General features: G+C 39.3%; 3 protein-coding genes across 4 annotated transcripts; all 3 read right to left on the reverse strand.

The window, feature by feature from the left end:
- Positions 1-61: 61 nt before the first annotated feature.
- pcdh2aa1 (protocadherin 2 alpha a 1) lies at positions 62-3,267 on the reverse strand (the record flags this gene model as incomplete). Its single annotated transcript, XM_084431009.1, has 2 exons — positions 820-3,267; positions 62-73 (listed from the first exon to the last, which is right to left on the reverse strand). The coding sequence occupies exons 1-2, from the start codon at positions 3,169-3,171 to the stop codon at positions 62-64; spliced, it is 2,364 nt and encodes a 787-aa protein (XP_084287135.1). The 5' UTR covers positions 3,172-3,267.
- A 2,712-nt stretch (positions 3,268-5,979) lies between these two features.
- LOC311303903 (protocadherin alpha-C2) lies at positions 5,980-14,579 on the reverse strand. Its single transcript, XM_084430652.1, has 2 exons — positions 11,749-14,579; positions 5,980-10,359 (listed from the first exon to the last, which is right to left on the reverse strand). Exons 1-2 carry the CDS (start codon positions 14,107-14,109, stop codon positions 10,348-10,350), a joined length of 2,373 nt encoding a protein of 790 aa, XP_084286778.1. The 5' UTR covers positions 14,110-14,579; the 3' UTR covers positions 5,980-10,347.
- On the reverse strand, positions 5,980-20,498 carry LOC311303932 (protocadherin beta-16-like). Of its 2 annotated transcripts, XM_084430678.1 has the most exons (3): positions 17,563-20,498; positions 14,614-15,675; positions 5,980-8,726 (listed from the first exon to the last, which is right to left on the reverse strand). In XM_084430678.1, exons 1-3 carry the CDS (start codon positions 19,954-19,956, stop codon positions 8,694-8,696), a joined length of 3,489 nt encoding a protein of 1,162 aa, XP_084286804.1. In that variant the 5' UTR covers positions 19,957-20,498; the 3' UTR covers positions 5,980-8,693. The 2 variants fall into 2 exon arrangements, 1 of the variants encoding a protein (XP_084286804.1); XR_014629850.1 differs by lacking the exons at positions 14,614-15,675; positions 17,563-20,498 and adding an exon at positions 10,324-11,739.
- Between the last annotated feature and the right edge of the window lie 10 nt (positions 20,499-20,508).

A 20,508-nucleotide genomic window follows, 5' to 3' on the forward strand; every position in this document is an offset into this window, starting at 1 on the left:
CAAATATACCAGGCTTCACTCGATTTAAAGCAAACATACAGCCACATAATAAAGGTTTTATTCATTTTGATGTCTAAAGACAACAAATATCACAAATTTCACTCAAAATAATGCACTCATATAGTGACACCGTGATATGATTTTATCACAACAATAATGGAGATAAAAGAGGTGTGCTATAATACAGAAATAAAAAACAGATTTCGGTTCCTGTTGATTTTATTTAGAATGAGCTAACATGGAAGCGTAATTCTTTTGCTCGAGGGAATAGATATTTCACATTTAGAAACTATATTTTAAAATACAAATTTAAAGTCGCTTAAGACAAAATAACAACTAAATGAGAATAAAAGGAAAACTAAAAACTAAACTAACGCATGAACTGTCATAGATGTTTGTGTTTGGTACTATATATATATATATATATATATATATATATTTGTCTAGCCTGCAGCCATTAATGAGTGTGACTGACTCACTAACTACTCTCAAGCTTTTTAGGTTTCAGTTAAAAAAAAATTCTGTCATGTATTTTAATGGTGAATGTTAATAAGATTAATGTAGTTTAGCTATAAAAAAAAAATAAAAAATTCTCACCACTGTTGAGATAGCAGTTAATGTTCTTTGTATCAGCTGCAGAGTGGTTTATTTTGAACTCTGATTATTTGCACTTTTACTAAATGTCATCACCAGGTTGCAAAAATGTTAATGTGAATGTATGGTTTTGAATTTCAGCACCATGGACAGCTCTCGTTGAAACGACTACACAAACGTGAAAACTTTAAAATAATAAGAATAATTATTAAAGATGCATCTTACCTCTCCAGAATCTCTCCTCCTGCGATCTGGTATCACTAGAGTATTCCTATTACTGCCTGGTGCTATTGTAGAGCCGATGCTCATTCTGGGTCCAACTAACATGTACCGTTTGTCTCCAGATCTGTACTGGATGCTGTGACACAGAGTCCCGTCGTAATTTGTGTCCTGTAAATACTTGGACGAATAGTCTGTAGATTTAGAGCACTGCATTACAATCAACACGATGATGCTGATGACAAAAAGCACTGAAACCGAGCCCAAAGTGATGATCAGATAAAATGTCACGTCGTTTTCCTCCTCGTCTTTTACTGCGTTTTTAACATCAGAAGCTGCAAAAGCCTCTTTGGGCTCCACAACTTTGACAATCACAGTCGCTGTTGCTGAGAGTGAAACGTTCCCATTGTCTTTGACCAGTATGAGCAGTTTATGCTGGGCCTCGTCTGTTTCTGTGAATGAGCGAAGGGTTCTTATCTGTCCTGTATAGCGGTCCAAACTAAAGAGACTGTGGTCACTAACTTCCTGCAGTGAAAACAATAACCAGCCGTTGTATCCTATATCTGCATCATAGGCTCTGACTTTAGACACCAAATGACCTGCGTTCACATTCCGGGGAATCTCTTCCACACCCTCAGCAGAACCGTTAGCGCTGACTGGATATAAGATCACTGGAACGTTGTCGTTCTGATCCAGAATAAACACGTTCACTGTCACATTACTGCTCAGAGACGGACTTCCAGAGTCTTTGGCCACAACAAAGAATTGAAATGTTTTTAAAGACTCAAAGTCAAAGCTCTTCAATGAGTAAACGGTACCATTCGCCTCATTAATACTCAGAAATGATATCATGCTTTGGTCTGAATTCACTCGATCAATTGAATACGAGACACGTGCGTTTTCACCTTCGTCTATATCAGCTGCACTTAATGAGAAAACGGCAATTCCTGGTTTGTTGTTTTCAACCACGTAGAATGTATATGGGCTTTGAGTAAATGTGGGGCTGTTGTCGTTGACATCCGTGACCTCGACGTGAATCGATCTCGTTGATGATAACGACGGAGTTCCTAAATCTTTGGCTGTTATGGTAATGTCATAAGACGATTTAGATTCTTTGTCAATGTGTTCTTTAGTTACCAGAGAATAAAAGTTTCCATCAGGCGATGGCTTGAGATCAAAGGGGGTGTTTTTGGGCAGAGCGCAAACAATCTTTCCATTCATACCTGAGTCCAGGTCAGTAACTCCCATCAGAGCCACGACAGTCCCAGGAGGAGCATCCTCTGGTATGTGACTAGATACTGAGGTGACGTCAATCTCAGGCCTGTTGTCGTTGACATCCTCAACATTGACAAGCACATTACATAGTGTAGATAATGATACGGCCCCCTTATCCGCAGCCACTATCTTTAGCTCATAAACTTGCCTTTCCTCATAATTTAGCCCACCTTTTATCTTTAATTCCCCCGTTAAACTATCTAAATCAAAAACCTCAGATGCTCCGTTCCTGAACTTGTTTCTTAAAGAATATTCAATTTCCCCATTTATTCCATCATCTGAATCTGAAGCATTTACGCGGAGCAGAAATGTTCCTTCAGGAGCGTTTTCTTTCACCTTCACTGTGTATTTTTGTTTATCACAAATGGGAGTATTATCATTGATATCTGACACAACAATAGTAATATTTGCAATAGTTGATTTCTGCGGCTTTCCGCCGTCCGTCGCAGTTAATATTAGCTTATGCCTTGCGCTTTTTTCTCTATCAAGAGGTTTTTGTAGAATGAGGACAGGAATCTTACCTTCGTCTCCCATGTCTTCCGTTTCTAAACGAAAATAATGATTTTGGCTCAGTTTATATGCCTGCAAGTCGTTTGAGCCTATATCTGGATCGTGAGCAGTTTCTAACTGAAATCGTGCTCCTGTCATTGCAGATTCAAGTATTTCCAATTTATAGTTTTCATCCAAAAAACTAGGTGGGTTATCATTGACATCGACGATGTCAACTGATATCTGGTGCATTTCGAGTGGATTTTCTATCACTGCTTTAAGATGAATGAGACACGGGTTGGTTTTAGCACACAGCTCTTCTCTGTCTATCCTCTGGTTCACAAACAAAGCGCCGTCTTCATGATTTACCCGAAAGAGCTCTTGCTTTGTCCCCGCAACGATGCGTAAATTCCGGTTCTCCAATGAAGTCGGATCAATCCCCAAGTCTTTTGCAATGTTCCCTACAGTGACTCCAGTTTTAGATTCTTCTTGGAGGGAGTAGTTTATCTGAGCAGCATTTCCTCCGGAATTAAACAGCAAACACATCACATAAAAAATCTTGCTCATCCACGTTCCTGTGTTTTCACTCGCCATAGTTTCCTCTGAGCACCGCTGAAAATAGCAGATAAGCTCAACTCATTTATGCTATTCCAAAGCACAAATAACGGACAGATTTAAAATCGTCTTGGTTGTTCATTGTTCAAAGCCAAAGTGGTGTCTGACACACGCCAAGCCACGAAATCTGTTACTGTAAACGCAACTGTTAGCAATGTATGGTATTGCAGCGCCACTAAGAGCGATTTTGCAGAACTGCATCATCTCCTTCACAATACATCTTCTAGTGATGCTGTTTCCATCCAAAGATGGGAATTTAACTTATGCGCAAAATGGGAATATCGCATAAAACATTATAAATAAAGCAGCTGTTCCATCCAGTGAGTCGAAGAGAACATAATCGTCACTTCATGATAAAATGACGCTAAATATCACCAAGAAAAGCAGGAGAAGCCACTGTATATTATATTTTGTATATAATAAATGACTTGCGTCTCAGAGCGCGCAGACGAAACGTAATAAACACATATGCACTTAATGATACCGAACCACTTTGATGATATCCAAAAATTCGCGTAAAAATAGATGGAAACATAATTAACAAAACAGAACAGAACAGAACATAAAGAGGACCAAACATGACCAGCTATACTAGTAGATCAAATGTTCAGAGTAGGTCAAATGATTATTACTATGATTATTATGATTATTGTTATTATTAACAAATATATTGCGGCATCACAATACCACATATACACTAAATATCTGAAAATAAACATCTAATTAATTTTGAAAAAAAAAAAAACTTTTTGTTATTTTTCCTTTATTGGAATCAGCATTTAAAACACGTGTTATAAATTTTAAGAGAATAAATGAGCCAGTATTAATATGTTAACCATGTCTGTGTGTTTTAGTGCCTGACTGCATGGTGTGCAGTGACATCTTGTGGTTTAGTTACACAGATCACGTGACAAACTCGGCCCCAACCGGCCCTTTTGTTCTGCGCTCCCTCCCACCACAGCTGATTACGTATGAGGGTCTGTGAAAACCAAACCTTGTACCAGACAAATGACACCAGAGGGCAGAGTGAAGAGATTCACATCTCAAGGTCGTTTCTCACGGACGAATGGAAATCAAATATAGCCTACATATCAATCACATTTACGTGCACCAGTATTTCATATCATAGATTATTATAAATATCTGTGTTATACCGTGTATAATGCTGTTTATTTCACATAGACTGCACAGATATACGAGCTCCCCAGATTTGGCTTGCTGAGCCTCTTGTCGGTGCATCAAATTACAGGATGCAGCATCATGCACCCCCTCCCCGCCCGTTACCATGGCAACGGGCCTTTGGATAGGCGGGTCGCTGTCTGTGGTGCTGCAGTCTCCAGGGGAAAGCGTGAGTGAAGGGAGGTCTTTGGGAAGACATGAGGAACACCAAATAAATTCACCACTCACAAAATTTTTTTTTTGCTAGTAACAACACTGTATTTTTTATTGATTATTTACATTTCATGATCAAATGATTCTCTCTTCTATTAACCCACGTTCCATTCTCTTTAATTCGGTCGCTAAGAGACAGGCTCCCGTTGCCTAGAAACCAGCAGTCAGCCTGATTTCTCTGAGTGAGGCCTTTTTTCTGCAGTGTCTCAGGAAAGCATGGTGTGTGTGTGTGTGTGTGTGTGTGTGTGTGTCCGCTGCTGCAGCTTTTAAGGGTGCTGCAGTCTCACTCTGTGCTGAGAGGCAGGCGGAGAGAAATCTGGGTCAGGAGGAAAAGAGAAGCAAAAAGCAGTTGCATGTTTTTTCCAACTTTGTTCTGACCCACATCACAGAACCAGAACCAGGCAGCAAGCCAGCGAGGACAGCATTTAATGCTTTATTATTTCTGTCAAAATTAGCAGAAGAAAAGAAGTATTTATTTATCAGAGCGGGTGATGATAATCTGAGTGTGGTTTTATAGTGTTTTACATCTTTGAAAAAGCAGATATGACATGAAACTGTCTCTGATTTTTCCTCATGCATTACATCATTTGCAGAGATGACCTCATCTTTATCCAGTCACCCACCCAAACATAAACACACTCACCTACAGCCCCAAACAACTGAAAATCATGCAAACTAAGAGTAATAATTCACAAAATCACTTTGATTTTATTGATGATCAGAAGTCAGTTGAGTCATAATCACATACATGGTCTGTCTTTCTCTTCCCCATTTAAAAGATAATCATAATGGTACTGTACGAACAATGTGTTTTGATTTGTGTACTCCAGTGCAGCTGTGCTGAATTTGGCTACAGGCTGATTGCTATTCACATGTTTAGAAGTCATTCAAAAGCTAAAAACATATTACAGATGCAAAGTCCCATCACGGTTCTGATTTACATTGTGAATGGCAGAAATCACATTCTATTTTCACTGTTTTTATCTATTGTATATGAAGTACAATATATCAGCAGATGAGCAAAGAGGGTCTTGTGAGTTTCTCCAAGGCAAATCACGGATGCATTCAGCTTTAGAAAGGCAGTTTGTCTGCTTTAGAGCACAAATGCTGGTAGGAAATGCACATTTTAATAAGGATAAAGGATGAAAAAGAGATGAAGGGGCTATCATGTGCTTTATACAGACAGCCCATTTTTATATCACAAAATGAGGCTATTGGGTAAATGAATTTTAGTCACTTTCCTGGGTAGTGAGAGATAAGTGACCTACTTACAGCTGCTCACACTGACAGTGATGAAATCACATAAAAAAAACACCTTTATATTTCGTTAAAAAAACACCTCTTTTCTTTAATAAAAACGTAATGTTATTTTACAACACCGCTCATGTCTGAGAATTAGCCAAATATTCTGAGACAGCTAATTAAGAGCCTTGAAACGATTTATTCCTCTCTCTTAAAATATCACATGTGAACACCCCCGCATTTGTACCTCTAAAACAGAAAATGTATTTAGTAATGGTGCATTGCTTTGACAAGACCAAGACACACATGCTGTGCATCCCAGAGCCTGTCACTGAATTCACCCCAAGACACGCTGACCTCTTGACCTGCCTGGGGAAGCTGCCAGACCCTCAGAAGGTTATGATTATATCATGATTTTATCATAAATGACATTTCAGAAAGGCAGCAAAATACCAGAAAAACAAAAAATACCATATTGTTCACTGAAATAAAATGCGTATGTCCATATATTGCACCACTGCTATAGACAGCGAATAGAAAATATCAACAATAAAAAGCAGCAATATGAAAGTTTATATTAAAACGTAAAAATTGAAAAATTTACAAAATGAAAAAATGAAACTTTTACAATGTATTTTCTGTATGTATTCTTTTTTCAAAGCATTCCCATGAGTATTAAACAAACACATTCCATAATATTAGATAATAATAACTATATAGCCTATAAATAAGCAAAGTAAACATTAACAGTTGTCATTTGTCATTGAGTACTCTTTGCATTTGGTCTTTTTTTTTTAAAGATTCGGTGAAGGCTGATGGAACTCTTTACTGCGTGTCTCCATCTCATAAATTTTGTGTTTTTATACATGACTAAAAGGAGTAACTCACTGATTAACATCTCAGAAGTAGATGTGTTATTATGTGACATCTTGGGCATCAGAGGACTCTCGTAAACTCGTCACTTTAGAAACGACTGTGTCCTTCAAATGCCTCTGCACTATGACATCACTGTGCTGTGTCTGCGTTTGTGCATTTATAAATGTCACCAGACACCAAGGTTACATCAGATCCCCACACCAGGAGGACTGGATCCAGTCTCTTTTTGTCTGGTATGCAAAACCAGTATTTTGTCTGGTACCCAAGACTTCTATCAGCCTTAGAGGTTGACAGAGGAGGCCATGAATTATCAGAAATGAACAGGATTTATTGAATAATCTTAATCTGACCAGCACAAATAAAACAGGGTTTTTTTTATACCAAACTGCTTCACAACAACATCCCATAAAACCTAGAAATTGCGATATTCCCTCTTATCTCTTATTCGTGAAGACAAATATTCCATGAAACCCCACAATCATAGGATTAAAAACTAATAGAAAGCATTACAAGAGCTAGGAAAATAATAGTATAAAAAATGCAATTGATTCAATTATAAATGGTATAAATATTTAAATATGACAATGGTTATAAATGGCAAAATCTTCATCTAATCATTTATAATCAACCATTCATCTAATTTGTCATTTGATTATGTATACCATTTATTTGTCAAGTGATGGCTTACATAAATGATTATAAATGATAATAAAACTAAATGAAGAAAATTGTGCTATTGAAGGTACACACACACATATAGGCTGCTACTTAAAAACAGATCCTTAGATCCATCAGGTGATTTTACAGCCTTCACTACACTCATAAAAAATAATATCAGATTCAGGAGAGATCATAACAACAACGGTATCCGTTCTCTACACTTTCTGTGTCAGATCAGTGCCTAGATTCAACTTGATTCTTTACAAACTGAAACTCAAAATACTGACACAAACAGCAACACTGGCATAATACAACACCACAGAGAAGAGTAAAGATTATAAGGTACAACAAATCAATTTCGCTGTGACCTATTCTGAATACACTTGTATTATTCTGATAGAAGTCTTAATGAGATCCAAGAAAACACATAAGAAATGCTTTATACATATGTTGCAGGGAAAGAGAAGCTTTCAGTGTCCAAACTCTCTCTAGCAAGAGCTCCCCACGCCATCTCTCCACAGGTCTGCATCATTTGAATCCTCTTTGTGCTTGTTCAGTGTCACTCACATTGCAAAAGAAATCCCATGAATCTTTTTTTCAGTAAAAATATCTAAACATGCATGAAACCAGGTATATTCACATGAGAAGCAAATTGATTGAGATTAACAGCACCTTAGAGAATGTATCTCCAATATAAATATTTAGTAATGTAATTTTCAGGTTTTTTTGTTTTATTTTAGTGGTTTACACTTTTTTGTAAACATTTGCTTATTAGGCAACTTAATCTTATTTCAAGGATGTTTAGATATTTCTACTAGAAAAAAAAAAAACAGACAAAGCTACAGATTACAAATGGGATTTCTTTTGTGCAATTCACTGTCCACATCTGGTCATGTGAGAATATTCTCTCCAATGTTTTTACCAGTCACTATATATATATAATGAAGATCTAACATGGAGCTTTAACCATGCAAACACAAGCATACTGGTTTTGCAGAAAGGTTTCTTTGACAAAGACATGAGCTGTGCTGTTTGAAGATATGGATTTGTGTGTGTGTGTGTGTGTGTGTGTGTTCACAGACCCAGTCCAAGTCAGGTCCTGACCGGTCAGGTGTAAGAGTATCTCGTCTTTGTCATTCCTCTGGTCAGATCGTCCATGGGCTTGTTGGGAAAAGCGAGGGCAAAACTCTCTGAACATTGATGTGAAGATGTAGGCATCATTCAGGGTTCGTTTCATCTCTGGAGGATGGTGCAGGTGGATGTAATGGATGCAGGTGAACAGACATGCAGGTTGATGGAACGTTTTTTCACACGTTGCTCCAGCAAGGTCCTCAGGTGGAACTGCTGCTGGTGGTGGTGGATGCCTGTCAAAGAGAAAGAAAAAGTGGATGTAAGAGGCTGGACTTCAGATGTTATTCATTGTGACAGGCCAGAATCTGAACACGTCTCATGCAACCAAGGCCTGTCACTCAAATAAAAGGCTTCAGGCAGAAGGTGGAACCTTGGTTTGATTGACAGGTGACGGGGGGGGTGGGTTGATCAATGAGAACCATGCTCAGATATCAGGTGAGGGTGGTTGGGGTGATGGAAGGGCAGCGAGCTGAAAACTGGGTGGTTGTTGTAAGACGTTTCCCATCACTCTGATTTATTTTGTGAAAAGAAATACAACAGAACCAGTATGTGAACTTGGAATCCACCAGTCAATTCACCAACCATTCAAACACACAAGTAGACAAACCATCCAACAAACAGGCTGAGGAGCTCATAATGATGTTTAGTAGATGAACAGTCAGTACATATATTGTTAAAACCCACATCATGCACTAGAGCCATATTTGATTAAAGAAAAACTTGTTTAAAGGAATGTAATTCTGCCATTTACTAACCCATCTCTCGTTTCAAAGGCCTGATTTTTTTTTTTTTTTTTTTTTTGTCTGTGGAACTCAAAATGCTATTTTTCAGACCATGAAAGCGGATAAGAACAGATACTGTCGAATAAACTTTCCTTCCACAATCTTATAGTTTGGGATTGAAAGACATTTAATATTTGACTATATTGACACTATCAGATGAGAACAATACCTGAAGTCAATTAAGCTGAATATTGGCACTATTTTCTATTTAGAACTGCATTGCAGCAAGTCTCATAATTAATGACTTTTGCATCACTGATTCTGTTATTATTACGGTGAAGCTGCTTTGAAACAATCTGTATTGTATAAAGTGCTATATATAAAGGTTATTTGACTTGACAGCATCCATTCCCTGTCACTTTCATTGTAGAGAAAAGAGCAGCGTAAACTTTCTTCCACAAAAGAAAGCGAATAATTTGACTTTGATCAGTTAAGTAAATAAGTAAATGATCAGTTTTTACTTCTGGGTGAACTTTCTTTAACTGATCCAGTAATACATCTTGGCAGGGCATGTTTATCTGAGCAACTTTTGCACCCTCAGCCACTGTCAATCAAACCACAGAGAGTCACTGTTATCATTAGCGCTTCTGCTGGTCAAAGGTGTCTATAAAAGGAGGGGTTTGTGAGGCTGCATAACATCAGTTGTAGTGAAGAAAACACCAGCTTTAAGGATGTCAGGTAACTACTGAGTTTCACAAGTGGAAACAAATGCACACATTGTGTTCATAAAGACTGCAAAGTTTAAATCTAGCAGCCTGTACATCTAAAAGGCTCAGAAGACCAAGTGAGATGCCAAACTTATGTTAATGTTGACCTGCATCTAAACTGTGATTATGAACAGGCCTCAGGAAACAAAACTGATTTGAATTCAGTTGTATAAATTGGTTCCTTGGCTCCTCCTACAACAGGACAAGGCAAACTCCACTGACAAAAAACACCAACCACAAAGAGAAACACACAGAGTCACACATATTTCAGTAAAAGGTCAGTGGGCCCTGGGATCAGGTGCTCCAGAAATCGAGAAAATGGTGAAGTCAGGGCTGCATACCTCCAGCGGGAGAAGGGACCTCGTTCATTTTGAGTACTTTAAAACGGAAACAAAAACAGAGACACACATTTCAATATTTGAGCTTATGGCAGAAACAGTTTGATGAATTTCACTGAACAGAGTAGATAAAAAAGACACACAAAAAAAAAATCTGTTATAAAAATTATTCTACATCAGTCCTATAGTCTAAGCTTGTTTCAAAAGCTCGACAGTGCATTAACAAAGCAGGAAAAGACTTCCTCTCCTCAGTCATTGCTGTTTGAATGATCAGGGACTCCAGGTAACCTGTGAATAATGTAAAAGCATAACAAATTATGCAAAAAGAAAAATTGTTGCAAAACAAATCAAGCAAACAAACCCCATTACGCAATTCACTAAGAATTAGAGGAATAAGAGATGAGTTAGATTAAGATATGTTGTTTAAAAAAAGAGACTGCACAAAAAAGAATAGGAAAGTTAAAAGTTACGTTAAAGACTTTCTCATTCTGTCTTTCAATCACTTACCTGTCCTTTAGGTGACACTCTCTAACAAATGAGAACAACTTAATGAAATGCTACAGAACGACTCAATCATGCAAATAAACCAAGCTTGATGCAAACTTAACTATCCAAATACTTTTTGGGGCCACTGTAATAAGATTGTTTGTCTAAATAAGCACATACATCTTTGGAGTCCAACATTACATCAGAATATTAAGAGATTTAAGCACAAAAGTATCAAAGTTTGTGAACATCAGAACTGCAGGTGAAACAGCAGCAGGAGATCAGGAAAGTAGGTCAACCTGCTCTGAGAGAGAAGCAACACGTCACGCAACATGCTTGCACAAGTCTTTACATTTTACACACACACACACACACATAAAATCTCTTTCACTGTGACAGCTGGCTCAGCCAGAGGGAAGCTGAGACTATATGTACAACAGGTAAAAGAGAACAAAATGTGGGGGCTGTGGAATCAGAACAAACAGCATAAATTCACATATCACTATCAGTTAGTCTGAACAGATAAAAGCATTTTTAACTTTAAAAGTGAAGATGAACTTTAATTACAAAAAAAAGTGTAACTGACTTTAAAAGAATTAAAAGAACAGATATCAGAAATGCACCAAAGACACAAAGAAAAAAAACATTACATACATACACAAACTCTAGTGTAAAGAGAATATCTGCTAAGAAAGACTGAAACATCTAGTTTCGAAAGTGACGCACAGAAAAGCAAATTAATGAATTTATGCATAGTCTCACTGACCCCATACAAGATGGGAAGCTGGAAAAGTTGTGAATGTCCACATGAAAGGCAAAAGCTGAAAAAAGTGTGTGAGTCATGAAAAAGTGTTTGGCCAAAGGTTGAAAGATCAAATTGTATTCTCCGTTGTCTGGCTTCTTTGAAGGACTAGTTTACATGTTAACATTATATGGGCCTACCTGTAGAGTAGAAGCGGCTGAGTCGCTGGTCTCGGTCACTCCTGTGCTCCTCGGTAAACTGGACACGATGTATCTCGCTCCCTTTGGCACAGGCTGTCTGACCACCAGCTTTCCTTTCCTCGTCTCTGCTAGAAATAAACTGTACCAGTAGGCATCGTTGGAGACCAGAGTGGAATCCGCGATGGTCGAGTTCCTCTCGCTGATCACACTGTTCCTGCACGGAGGAGCCGCTTTGCTGGGCTTCGCTTTCTGACACTTCAGCACGATGGTCACCAGTATAGTGATGAGTAAAAGAAATGACACAGAGCCCAGTCCGATCACCAGATACAGGTTTAGATCTGAGAAGATGTCATATTCCAAAGGCACCTCAGTATAGGTTTTGAGGGCGGTCTCCACCGTGGACAGTTTGATGGTGACTGTAGCAGAGAGCGCGGGCTCTCCGTTGTCTTTGGCGATCACCACCAGCCGCTGGTCTCGCGAGTCTCTGTAACTGAACATTCTCATGGTCCGGATCTCTCCGTTGTATTGATCCAAGCTGAATAACGTGGCGTCGGTGTTCTGGAGGAACTGGTACGTGATTCGAGAGTTGTGCACTGAATCAGAGTCTATGGCGATGACTTTGGCTATCAGAGTTCCTTTATCGGTGGATCTCGGGATCTTTTCCTTCACCTCCGAGCCGTGCGCGCGCCATGGAGACACTATAAGCGGTGTGTTGTCGTTCTGATCCATGATAATAATGTGAACGGTCACGTTACTGCTGAGCGGAGGAACACCAGAGTCTCTGGCCTCGATGTGGAAAAGAAACTCCTTCTCCATCTCATAGTCAAACGTCTTTAGCGCGTAAAGATTACCGTTCTCTGGGTTAATGGAGAACAGCATGGACATGGAGGTGTTCACTATTTCCTTCTCTATTATAAAATAAACTAGATACTGATTTTCATGGAGATCTGGGTCTATAGCAGTTAAAGAGCTCAGTGAAGCTCCAGGCGCGTTATTCTCCATTACAGGTATCGTGTAGAATGTCTGTGGGAACTGAGGAACATTGTCATTAACGTCCAGTAGCTCTAAAGTTATAGTTTCATTATCAGATAACGGCGGGTTGCCCCTGTCAGTGACGGTAATAGTGATGTCATATTCTGCAAACTTTTCACGGTCTAACGGTTCTGAAATTAATAATTCATAATAATTATCAGATGATTCTTTAAGCGCAAAAGGTAAATCATCAGAAATATGAATATCTACCTGTCCATTTTCTCCAGAGTCTTTATCACTCACACTTACAACTGCAATTACTGTATTTACAGGTACATCCTCTTTAACTGGACTTGTGAATGATTTTATGGAAATTTCAGGATGATTATCATTCATATCTGTGATTAATATCTTTACTTTGCACTTTCCAGAGAGACTATTAACTGCTTTATCTGTTGCTATAATTTCCATATCATAGATCCTGAAATCCTCATAATTAATCATTTCTTTCACTCTGATTTCACCATTGTTAGGATTCAGACTGAATGTTTGCTGCGTTTTCTCTGATGTATACAAACTATAAGAGTAAAGTAAATCTGAATTTAATCCCTCGTCTTTATCTGTGGCGTTTAATTTCACTACAAGGCTTCCAATAGGAGAGTTTTCTGTTAGATTTATAGTATAACTGTCTTTATCGAACTGAGGGGCGTTGTCATTCGTGTCCAGAACGCGCACAATAATGCTAGCCGTGCCAGAGCGCGCGGGGACTCCTCCATCCACAGCAGTGAGGATCAGATTATGTATGGCCTGCTCCTCGCGATCTAAGGCTTTTTTCAATATTAAATCAGCAAATTTTGAACCATCCCTCCCTGTCTGTATTTCAATATCAAAGTTTGCACTCTCACTCAAATGATAACTTTTAATGGAATTTGAACCTATATCAGGGTCAACCGCATTACTTAGAGAAAACCTCTCGCCAGCAGCTGTAGATTCAGAGATGTCCAAATTAATCGTATCCCTACGAAAGTTAGGCGCATTGTCGTTAATATCCATTATTTCCAATTCAATGTTAAATATACGAACTGGGTTTTCAAGTATGACTTCCATTTTTAAGTAACATACTGTTTTTGATATGCAAAGATACTCCCTGTCAATGCGCTCCAAAATAAAAAGGTCTCCTGTGTCTTTGTTAACATCCAGATATTTCTTATTTGCAAGGATATCTAACCTGATTTTTCGCCTTCCCAACGTTTGCACATCGATTCCTAAATCTGCAGCCAGATTAGCAACCACAGAGCCTACCTCCATCTCCTCCGGAACAGAATAATGGGTGACAGTAGACGCCGTGTAAACGAGTGCCGAAAGCAGCAGTAATGTTGCGTACTCCATTCTGTCTGTGAAGCGTGTTGTCTTTGCGAGCACAAAACACAGCTGTCCTTAACAATGATGATCGCAAATGGAAAACATTCGGTGTATTCCAATACTGACTTAGTTTTCACGTGCGTTCTACGGAAGTATCACAGTATATCTTCGATGCAGAAAGCAAACAGAAGCACTTGCATCCCCGCACGCTTTTTATAAAGACTCTCCGCGTCGCCGTTGAGCACGAACTGTCATGGCGTATGCAAAATAAATAAATAAATGAAAAATCGTCCGTTTTGTTGGGGCACAGCGACACGTCGAGTATGTTTTGAAGAATTACGACAAATATATTATATAAAGTCAAGATTAGGCCTACTTTCGTAAATGAACTGATTTTCATGATCAGAGCAGAAATGTATAAACTAAAAGTGTGAAAATATAATGTGAATAAAATAATAGCCCTACATTATTTAAAATAAATATTGAACTTAAAATTCAAATGTTTTTTTTTTTTAATGAAGTTCAAGTTACCTGTAGAGTAGAAGCGGCTGAGTCGCTGGTCTCCGTCACTCCTGTGCTCCTCGGTAAACTGGACACGATGTATCTCGCTCCCTTTGGCACAGGCTGTCTGACCACCAGCTTTCCTTTCCTCGTCTCTGCTAGAAATAAACTGTACCAGTAGGCATCGTTGGAGACCAGAGTGGAATCCGCGATGGTCGAGTTCCTCTCGCTGATCACACTGTTCCTGCACGGAGGAGCCGCTTTGCTGGGCTTCGCTTTCTGACACTTCAGCACGATGGTCACCAGTATAGTGATGAGTAAAAGAAATGACACAGAGCCCAGTCCGATCACCAGATACAGGTTTAGATCTGAGAAGATGTCATATTCCAAAGGCACCTCAGTATAGGTTTTGAGGGCGGTCTCCACCGTGGACAGTTTGATGGTGACTGTAGCAGAGAGCGCGGGCTCTCCGTTGTCTTTGGCGATCACCACCAGCCGCTGGTCTCGCGAGTCTCTGTAACTGAACATTCTCATGGTCCGGATCTCTCCGTTGTATTGATCCAAGCTGAATAACGTGGCGTCGGTGTTCTGGAGGAACTGGTACGTGATTCGAGAGTTGTGCACTGAATCAGAGTCTATGGCGATGACTTTGGCTATCAGAGTTCCTTTATCGGTGGATCTCGGGATCTTTTCCTTCACCTCCGAGCCGTGCGCGCGCCATGGAGACACTATAAGCGGTGTGTTGTCGTTCTGATCCATGATAATAATGTGAACGGTCACGTTACTGCTGAGCGGAGGGACACCAGAGTCTCTGGCCTCGATGTGGAAAAGAAACTCCTTCTCTATCTCATAGTCAAACGTCTTTAGCGCGTAAAGATTGCCGTTCTCTGGGTTAATGGAGAACAGCATGGACATGGAGGTGTTCACTATTTCCTTCTCTATTATAAAATAAACCAGATACTGATTTTCATGGAGATCTGGGTCTATAGCAGTTAAAGAGCTCAGTGAAGCTCCAGGCGCGTTATTCTCCATTACAGGTATCGTGTAGAATGTCTGTGGGAACTGAGGAACATTGTCATTAACGTCCAGTAGCTCTAAAGTTATAGTTTCATTATCAGATAACGGCGGGTTGCCCCTGTCAGTGACGGTAATAGTGATGTCATATTCTGCTACCTTTTCACGGTCTAACGGTTCTGAAATTAATAATTCATAATAATTATCAGATGATTCTTTAAGCGCAAAAGGTAAATCATCAGAAATATGAATATCTACCTGTCCATTTTCCCCTGAGTCTTTATCACTCACACTAACAACTGCAATTACTGTATTTACAGGTACATCCTCTTTAACTGGACTTGTGAATGATTTTATAGAAATTTCAGGATGATTATCATTCATATCTATGATTAAAATCTTTACTTTACACTTTCCAGAGAGACTATTTGTTGCTTTATCTGTTGCTATTATTTCCATATCATAGATCCTGAAATCCTCATAATTAATCATTTCTTTCACTCTGATTTCACCATTGTTAGGATTCAGACTGAATGTTTGCTGCGTTTTCTCTGATGTATACAAACTATAAGAGTAAAGTACATCTGAATTTAATCCCTCGTCTTTATCTGTGGCGTTTAATTTCACTACAAGGCTTCCAATAGGAGAGTTTTCTGTTAGATTTATAGTATAACTGTCTTTATCGAACTGAGGGGCGTTGTCATTCGTGTCCAGAACGCGCACAATAATGCTAGCCGTGCCAGAGCGCGCGGGGACTCCTCCATCCACAGCAGTGAGGATCAGATTATGTGAAGCTTGTTCTTCTCTGTCTAAAGGCTTTTTCAGAATCAAATCAGCGAATTTTGAACCGTCCCTCCCTGTTTGTATTTCAATGTCAAAATGTTCGCTCTCACTCAAATAATACGTTTTTATCGAATTCGAGCCAATATCAGGATCCACCGCATTACTGAGTGAGAATCTCTCTCCGGCTGCTGTAGATTCTGATATATCCAGATGGATCGTATCTCTGCGAAACTGGGGAGCATTATCATTTATATCTACAATTTCAATTTCAATGTTAAATATGCGCACAGGATTCTCAAGTATCACTTCCATTTTGATAAAACATGTTGCTGTTTTTGTTGTACAAAGATATTCTCTATCCATCTTTTCTAAAATGTAGAGCTCTCCTGTTTCTTTGTTAACATTGAGATATTTCTTATTAGGTATAATATCAAGCCTCATTTTTCGTCTGCTCAGTGTTTTCAAATCCAGACCCAAATCTGAGGCTAAATTAGCCACAACAGAGCCTTCCTCCATTTCTTCTGGGATAGAATAGTGCGTAACAGAGGACGCGGTGTCCAAAATAGCGGAGAAAAACAGAAGGACCTTTACATACCTCCAAAACTGTGACTTTACAAATCCCCCCATTCTGCAGCGTTTGAAATATTTGTATTCCTCGCGATAAAATGATCAGGAAACGAATAGGACACACTACGAAGCTCTTGTCATGGCGCGCTCCTTTGTGCGATTTCCACCTATGAAAATCTGTCATGGCGAATGTGATAAATATGACCAAAAGCGTTTTCTTAGAGAACAGCGACGCTCAGTGAGTTTAGCCTGAACATACACAATAAGAAGAGAATAGGTTTTTGTACAAAAAGTATTCTTTTATTTTACGCGTTATTTCTATTTTATTATGTTTTTTGCTGTTTTAGATTCCCGAGTAAATTTATGACAATAAGCCTCAAAATAACAAATGCAAAGGACAAAAACAGACTTTGTTAAACTAATATTGATAATTGAGAAGACATTAAATTATTTCAAATATGAGAGAAAAAATACTCTGACATTTTCTCAACCTGAGAAACAAGAAGAATGCTGTACAGGGGCGCATGCACCACCTCTTCTCTACAAGTCTGAGAGGAAATTGAGCATGAAAGGTTATGTAAATCTCTCTTTGATTATTCACGTGGATTGTCTTACCTGTAGAGTAGAAGCGGCTGAGTCGCTGGTCTCCGTCACTCCTGTGCTCCTCGGTAAACTGGACACGATGTATCTCGCTCCCTTTGGCACAGGCTGTCTGACCACCAGCTTTCCTTTCCTCGTCTCTGCTAGAAATAAACTGTACCAGTAGGCATCGTTGGAGACCAGAGTGGAATCCGCGATGGTCGAGTTCCTCTCGCTGATCACACTGTTCCTGCACGGAGGAGCCGCTTTGCTTGGCTTCGCTTTCTGACACTTCAGCACGATGGTCACCAGTATAGTGATGAGTAAAAGAAATGACACAGATCCCAGTCCGATCACCAGATACAGGTTTAGATCTGAGAAGATATCATATTCCAAAGGCACCTCAGTATAGGTTTTGAGGGCGGTCTCCACCGTGGACAGTTTGATGGTGACTGTAGCAGAGAGCGCGGGCTCTCCGTTGTCTTTGGCGATCACCACCAGCCGCTGGTCTCGCGAGTCTCTGTAACTGAACATTCTCATGGTCCGGATCTCTCCGTTGTATTGATCCAAGCTGAATAACGTGGCGTCGGTGTTCTGGAGGAACTGGTACGTGATTCGAGAGTTGTGCACTGAATCAGAGTCTATGGCGATGACTTTGGCTATCAGAGTTCCTTTATCGGTGGATCTCGGGATCTTTTCCTTCACCTCCGAGCCGTGCGCGCGCCATGGAGACACTATAAGCGGTGTGTTGTCGTTCTGATCCATGATAATAATGTGAACGGTCACGTTACTGCTGAGCGGAGGAACACCAGAGTCTCTGGCCTCGATGTGGAAAAGAAACTCCTTCTCTATCTCATAGTCAAACGTCTTTAGCGCGTAAAGATTACCGTTCTCTGGGTTAATGGAGAACAGCATGGACATGGAGGTGTTCACTATTTCCTTCTCTATTATAAAATAAACTAGATACTGATTTTCATGGAGATCTGGGTCTATAGCAGTTAAAGAGCTCAGTGAAGCTCCAAGCGCGTTATTCTCCATTACAGGTATCGTGTAGAATGTCTGTGGGAACTGAGGAACATTGTCATTAACGTCCAGTAGCTCTAAAGTTATAGTTTCATTATCAGATAACGGCGGGTTGCCCCTGTCAGTGACGGTAATAGTGATGTCATATTCTGCAACCTTTTCACGGTCTAACGGTTCTGAAATTAATAATTCATAATAATTATCAGATGATTCTTTAAGCGCAAAAGGTAAATCATCAGAAATATGAATATCTACCTGTCCATTTTCTCCTGAGTCTTTATCACTCACACTAACAACTGCAATTACTGTATTTACAGGTACATCCTCTTTAACTGGACTTGTGAATGATTTTATAGAAATTTCAGGATGATTATCATTCATATCTGTCACTAAAATATTTACTTTACACTTTCCAGAGAGACTATTTGTTCCTTTATCTGTTGCTATAATTTCCATATCATAGATCCTGAAATCCTCATAATTAATCATTTCTTTCACTCTGATTTCACCATTGTTAGGATTCAGACTGAATGTTTGCTGCGTTTTCTCTGAAGTATATAGACTAAAAGAGTAAAATATATCCGAATTTGTTTCTTCATCTTTATCCGTGGCGTTTAATTTCACTACAAGGCTTCCAATAGGAGAGTTTTCTGTTAGATTTATAGTATAACTGTCTGTATCGAACTGAGGGGCGTTGTCATTCGTGTCCAGAACGCGCACAATAATGCTAGCCGTGCCAGAGCGCGCGGGGACTCCTCCATCCACAGCAGTGAGAATCAGATTATGTGAAGCTTGTTCTTCTCTGTCTAGTGACTTTTTTAGAATCAAGTCGACAAACTTAGATCCGTCTCGTCCAGTCTGAATCGCAATACTAAAATGGTCGCTTTCACTGAGATAGTATGTCTTTACAGAATTTGAACCTGTATCAGGGTCTACTGCATTAGTGAGGGAAAACCTCTCCCCTTTTGCTGTTGCCTCTGATATGTCTAGATGCATCGTATCTCGTCGGAAACTTGGCGCATTATCATTTATGTCCATTATTTCAAGTTCAATATTAAACATTCGAATAGGATTCTCTAATGTGGCATCCACTTTAAGGACACATGTTGTGGCTGATTTCGATGTGCACAGATTCTCTCTGTCAATCCTTTCCAAAATGTACAGCTCCCCAGTGTCTTTGTTAACGTCAAGATATTTTTTACTAGCGACGACATCCAATCGCATTTTACGTTTACTAAGACTTTTCAAATCCAATCCTAAATCAGATGCCAGATTTGCAACCACAGACCCTTCGTCCAATTCCTCGGGAATTGTGTAGTGCGTAACAGCAGATGCTGTCTGAAAAACAGCCAAAAGGAATACGAAGATCGAGACGTACCTTAACCAAAGCCGTGCTTTCGGTTCCATTGTTTTTTATTCTCGTGAAAATGCACACAAGGAGGGAGTTCCAAAGTGTTCCAAAAACTGGGTATGTTTATAGAAATTAATGCGGGCACAAACATGTACAAATAAAAAGACAACTGGAATAAAATATCAGAGGACGAATAGTCCTGCCTGAAAGAAAGACTGCAATGTTGTCCTCCGGAATCAGCAATGGCGACAAAGGCAGTACGACTAGAAATGCATTTTCTTGGTGGACAGCGACTCTATGCGCACAGGAGCGAGGAGTGCAACGTAAAGAATAAAATTAGAAACGCGTTTTAAAATCCTATAACACTGATTAAGGACATACATTTAAAAAAAGGTTTAAAAACAATCTGAATACTTATAACAAAGTTTTTCGTATACTAGATGAAAACAAAAGTAAAAGTAAAATGCAAGTCAAGTTACCTTTAAAATAGTGTGCCAATAAAAATGCAGTATGCTGTGTTTAACGCAATTAACAATTCTCATTGAATGCGAGAAACTTTTGGAGGTTTAATGCAGCTGTTTTGCTGAACAATACATAACTGCATTTCA

The sequence above is a fragment of the Rutilus rutilus genome (assembly GCF_951802725.1).
Source record: "Rutilus rutilus genome assembly, chromosome: 14".
Taxonomy (NCBI): domain Eukaryota; kingdom Metazoa; phylum Chordata; class Actinopteri; order Cypriniformes; family Leuciscidae; genus Rutilus; species Rutilus rutilus.

Bases quoted from the DNA above. Each gene is read 5' to 3' on its own strand.
- LOC311303903 (XM_084430652.1), bottom strand. From the start codon at position 14,109: ATGGAGTACGCAACATTACTGCTGCTTTCGGCACTCGTTTACACGGCG.
- LOC311303932 (XM_084430678.1), bottom strand. From the start codon at position 19,956: ATGGAACCGAAAGCACGGCTTTGGTTAAGGTACGTCTCGATCTTCGTA. The intron at 15,676-17,562 runs GTAAGACAATCC...ATAACTTTAGAG, and splicing joins CAGCCGCTTCTACTCTACAG to CTACTGGACGTTAATGACAA. The intron at 8,727-14,613 runs GTAACTTGAACT...TCTCTTTGACAG, and splicing joins CAGCCGCTTCTACTCTACAG to GCATCCACCACCACCAGCAG.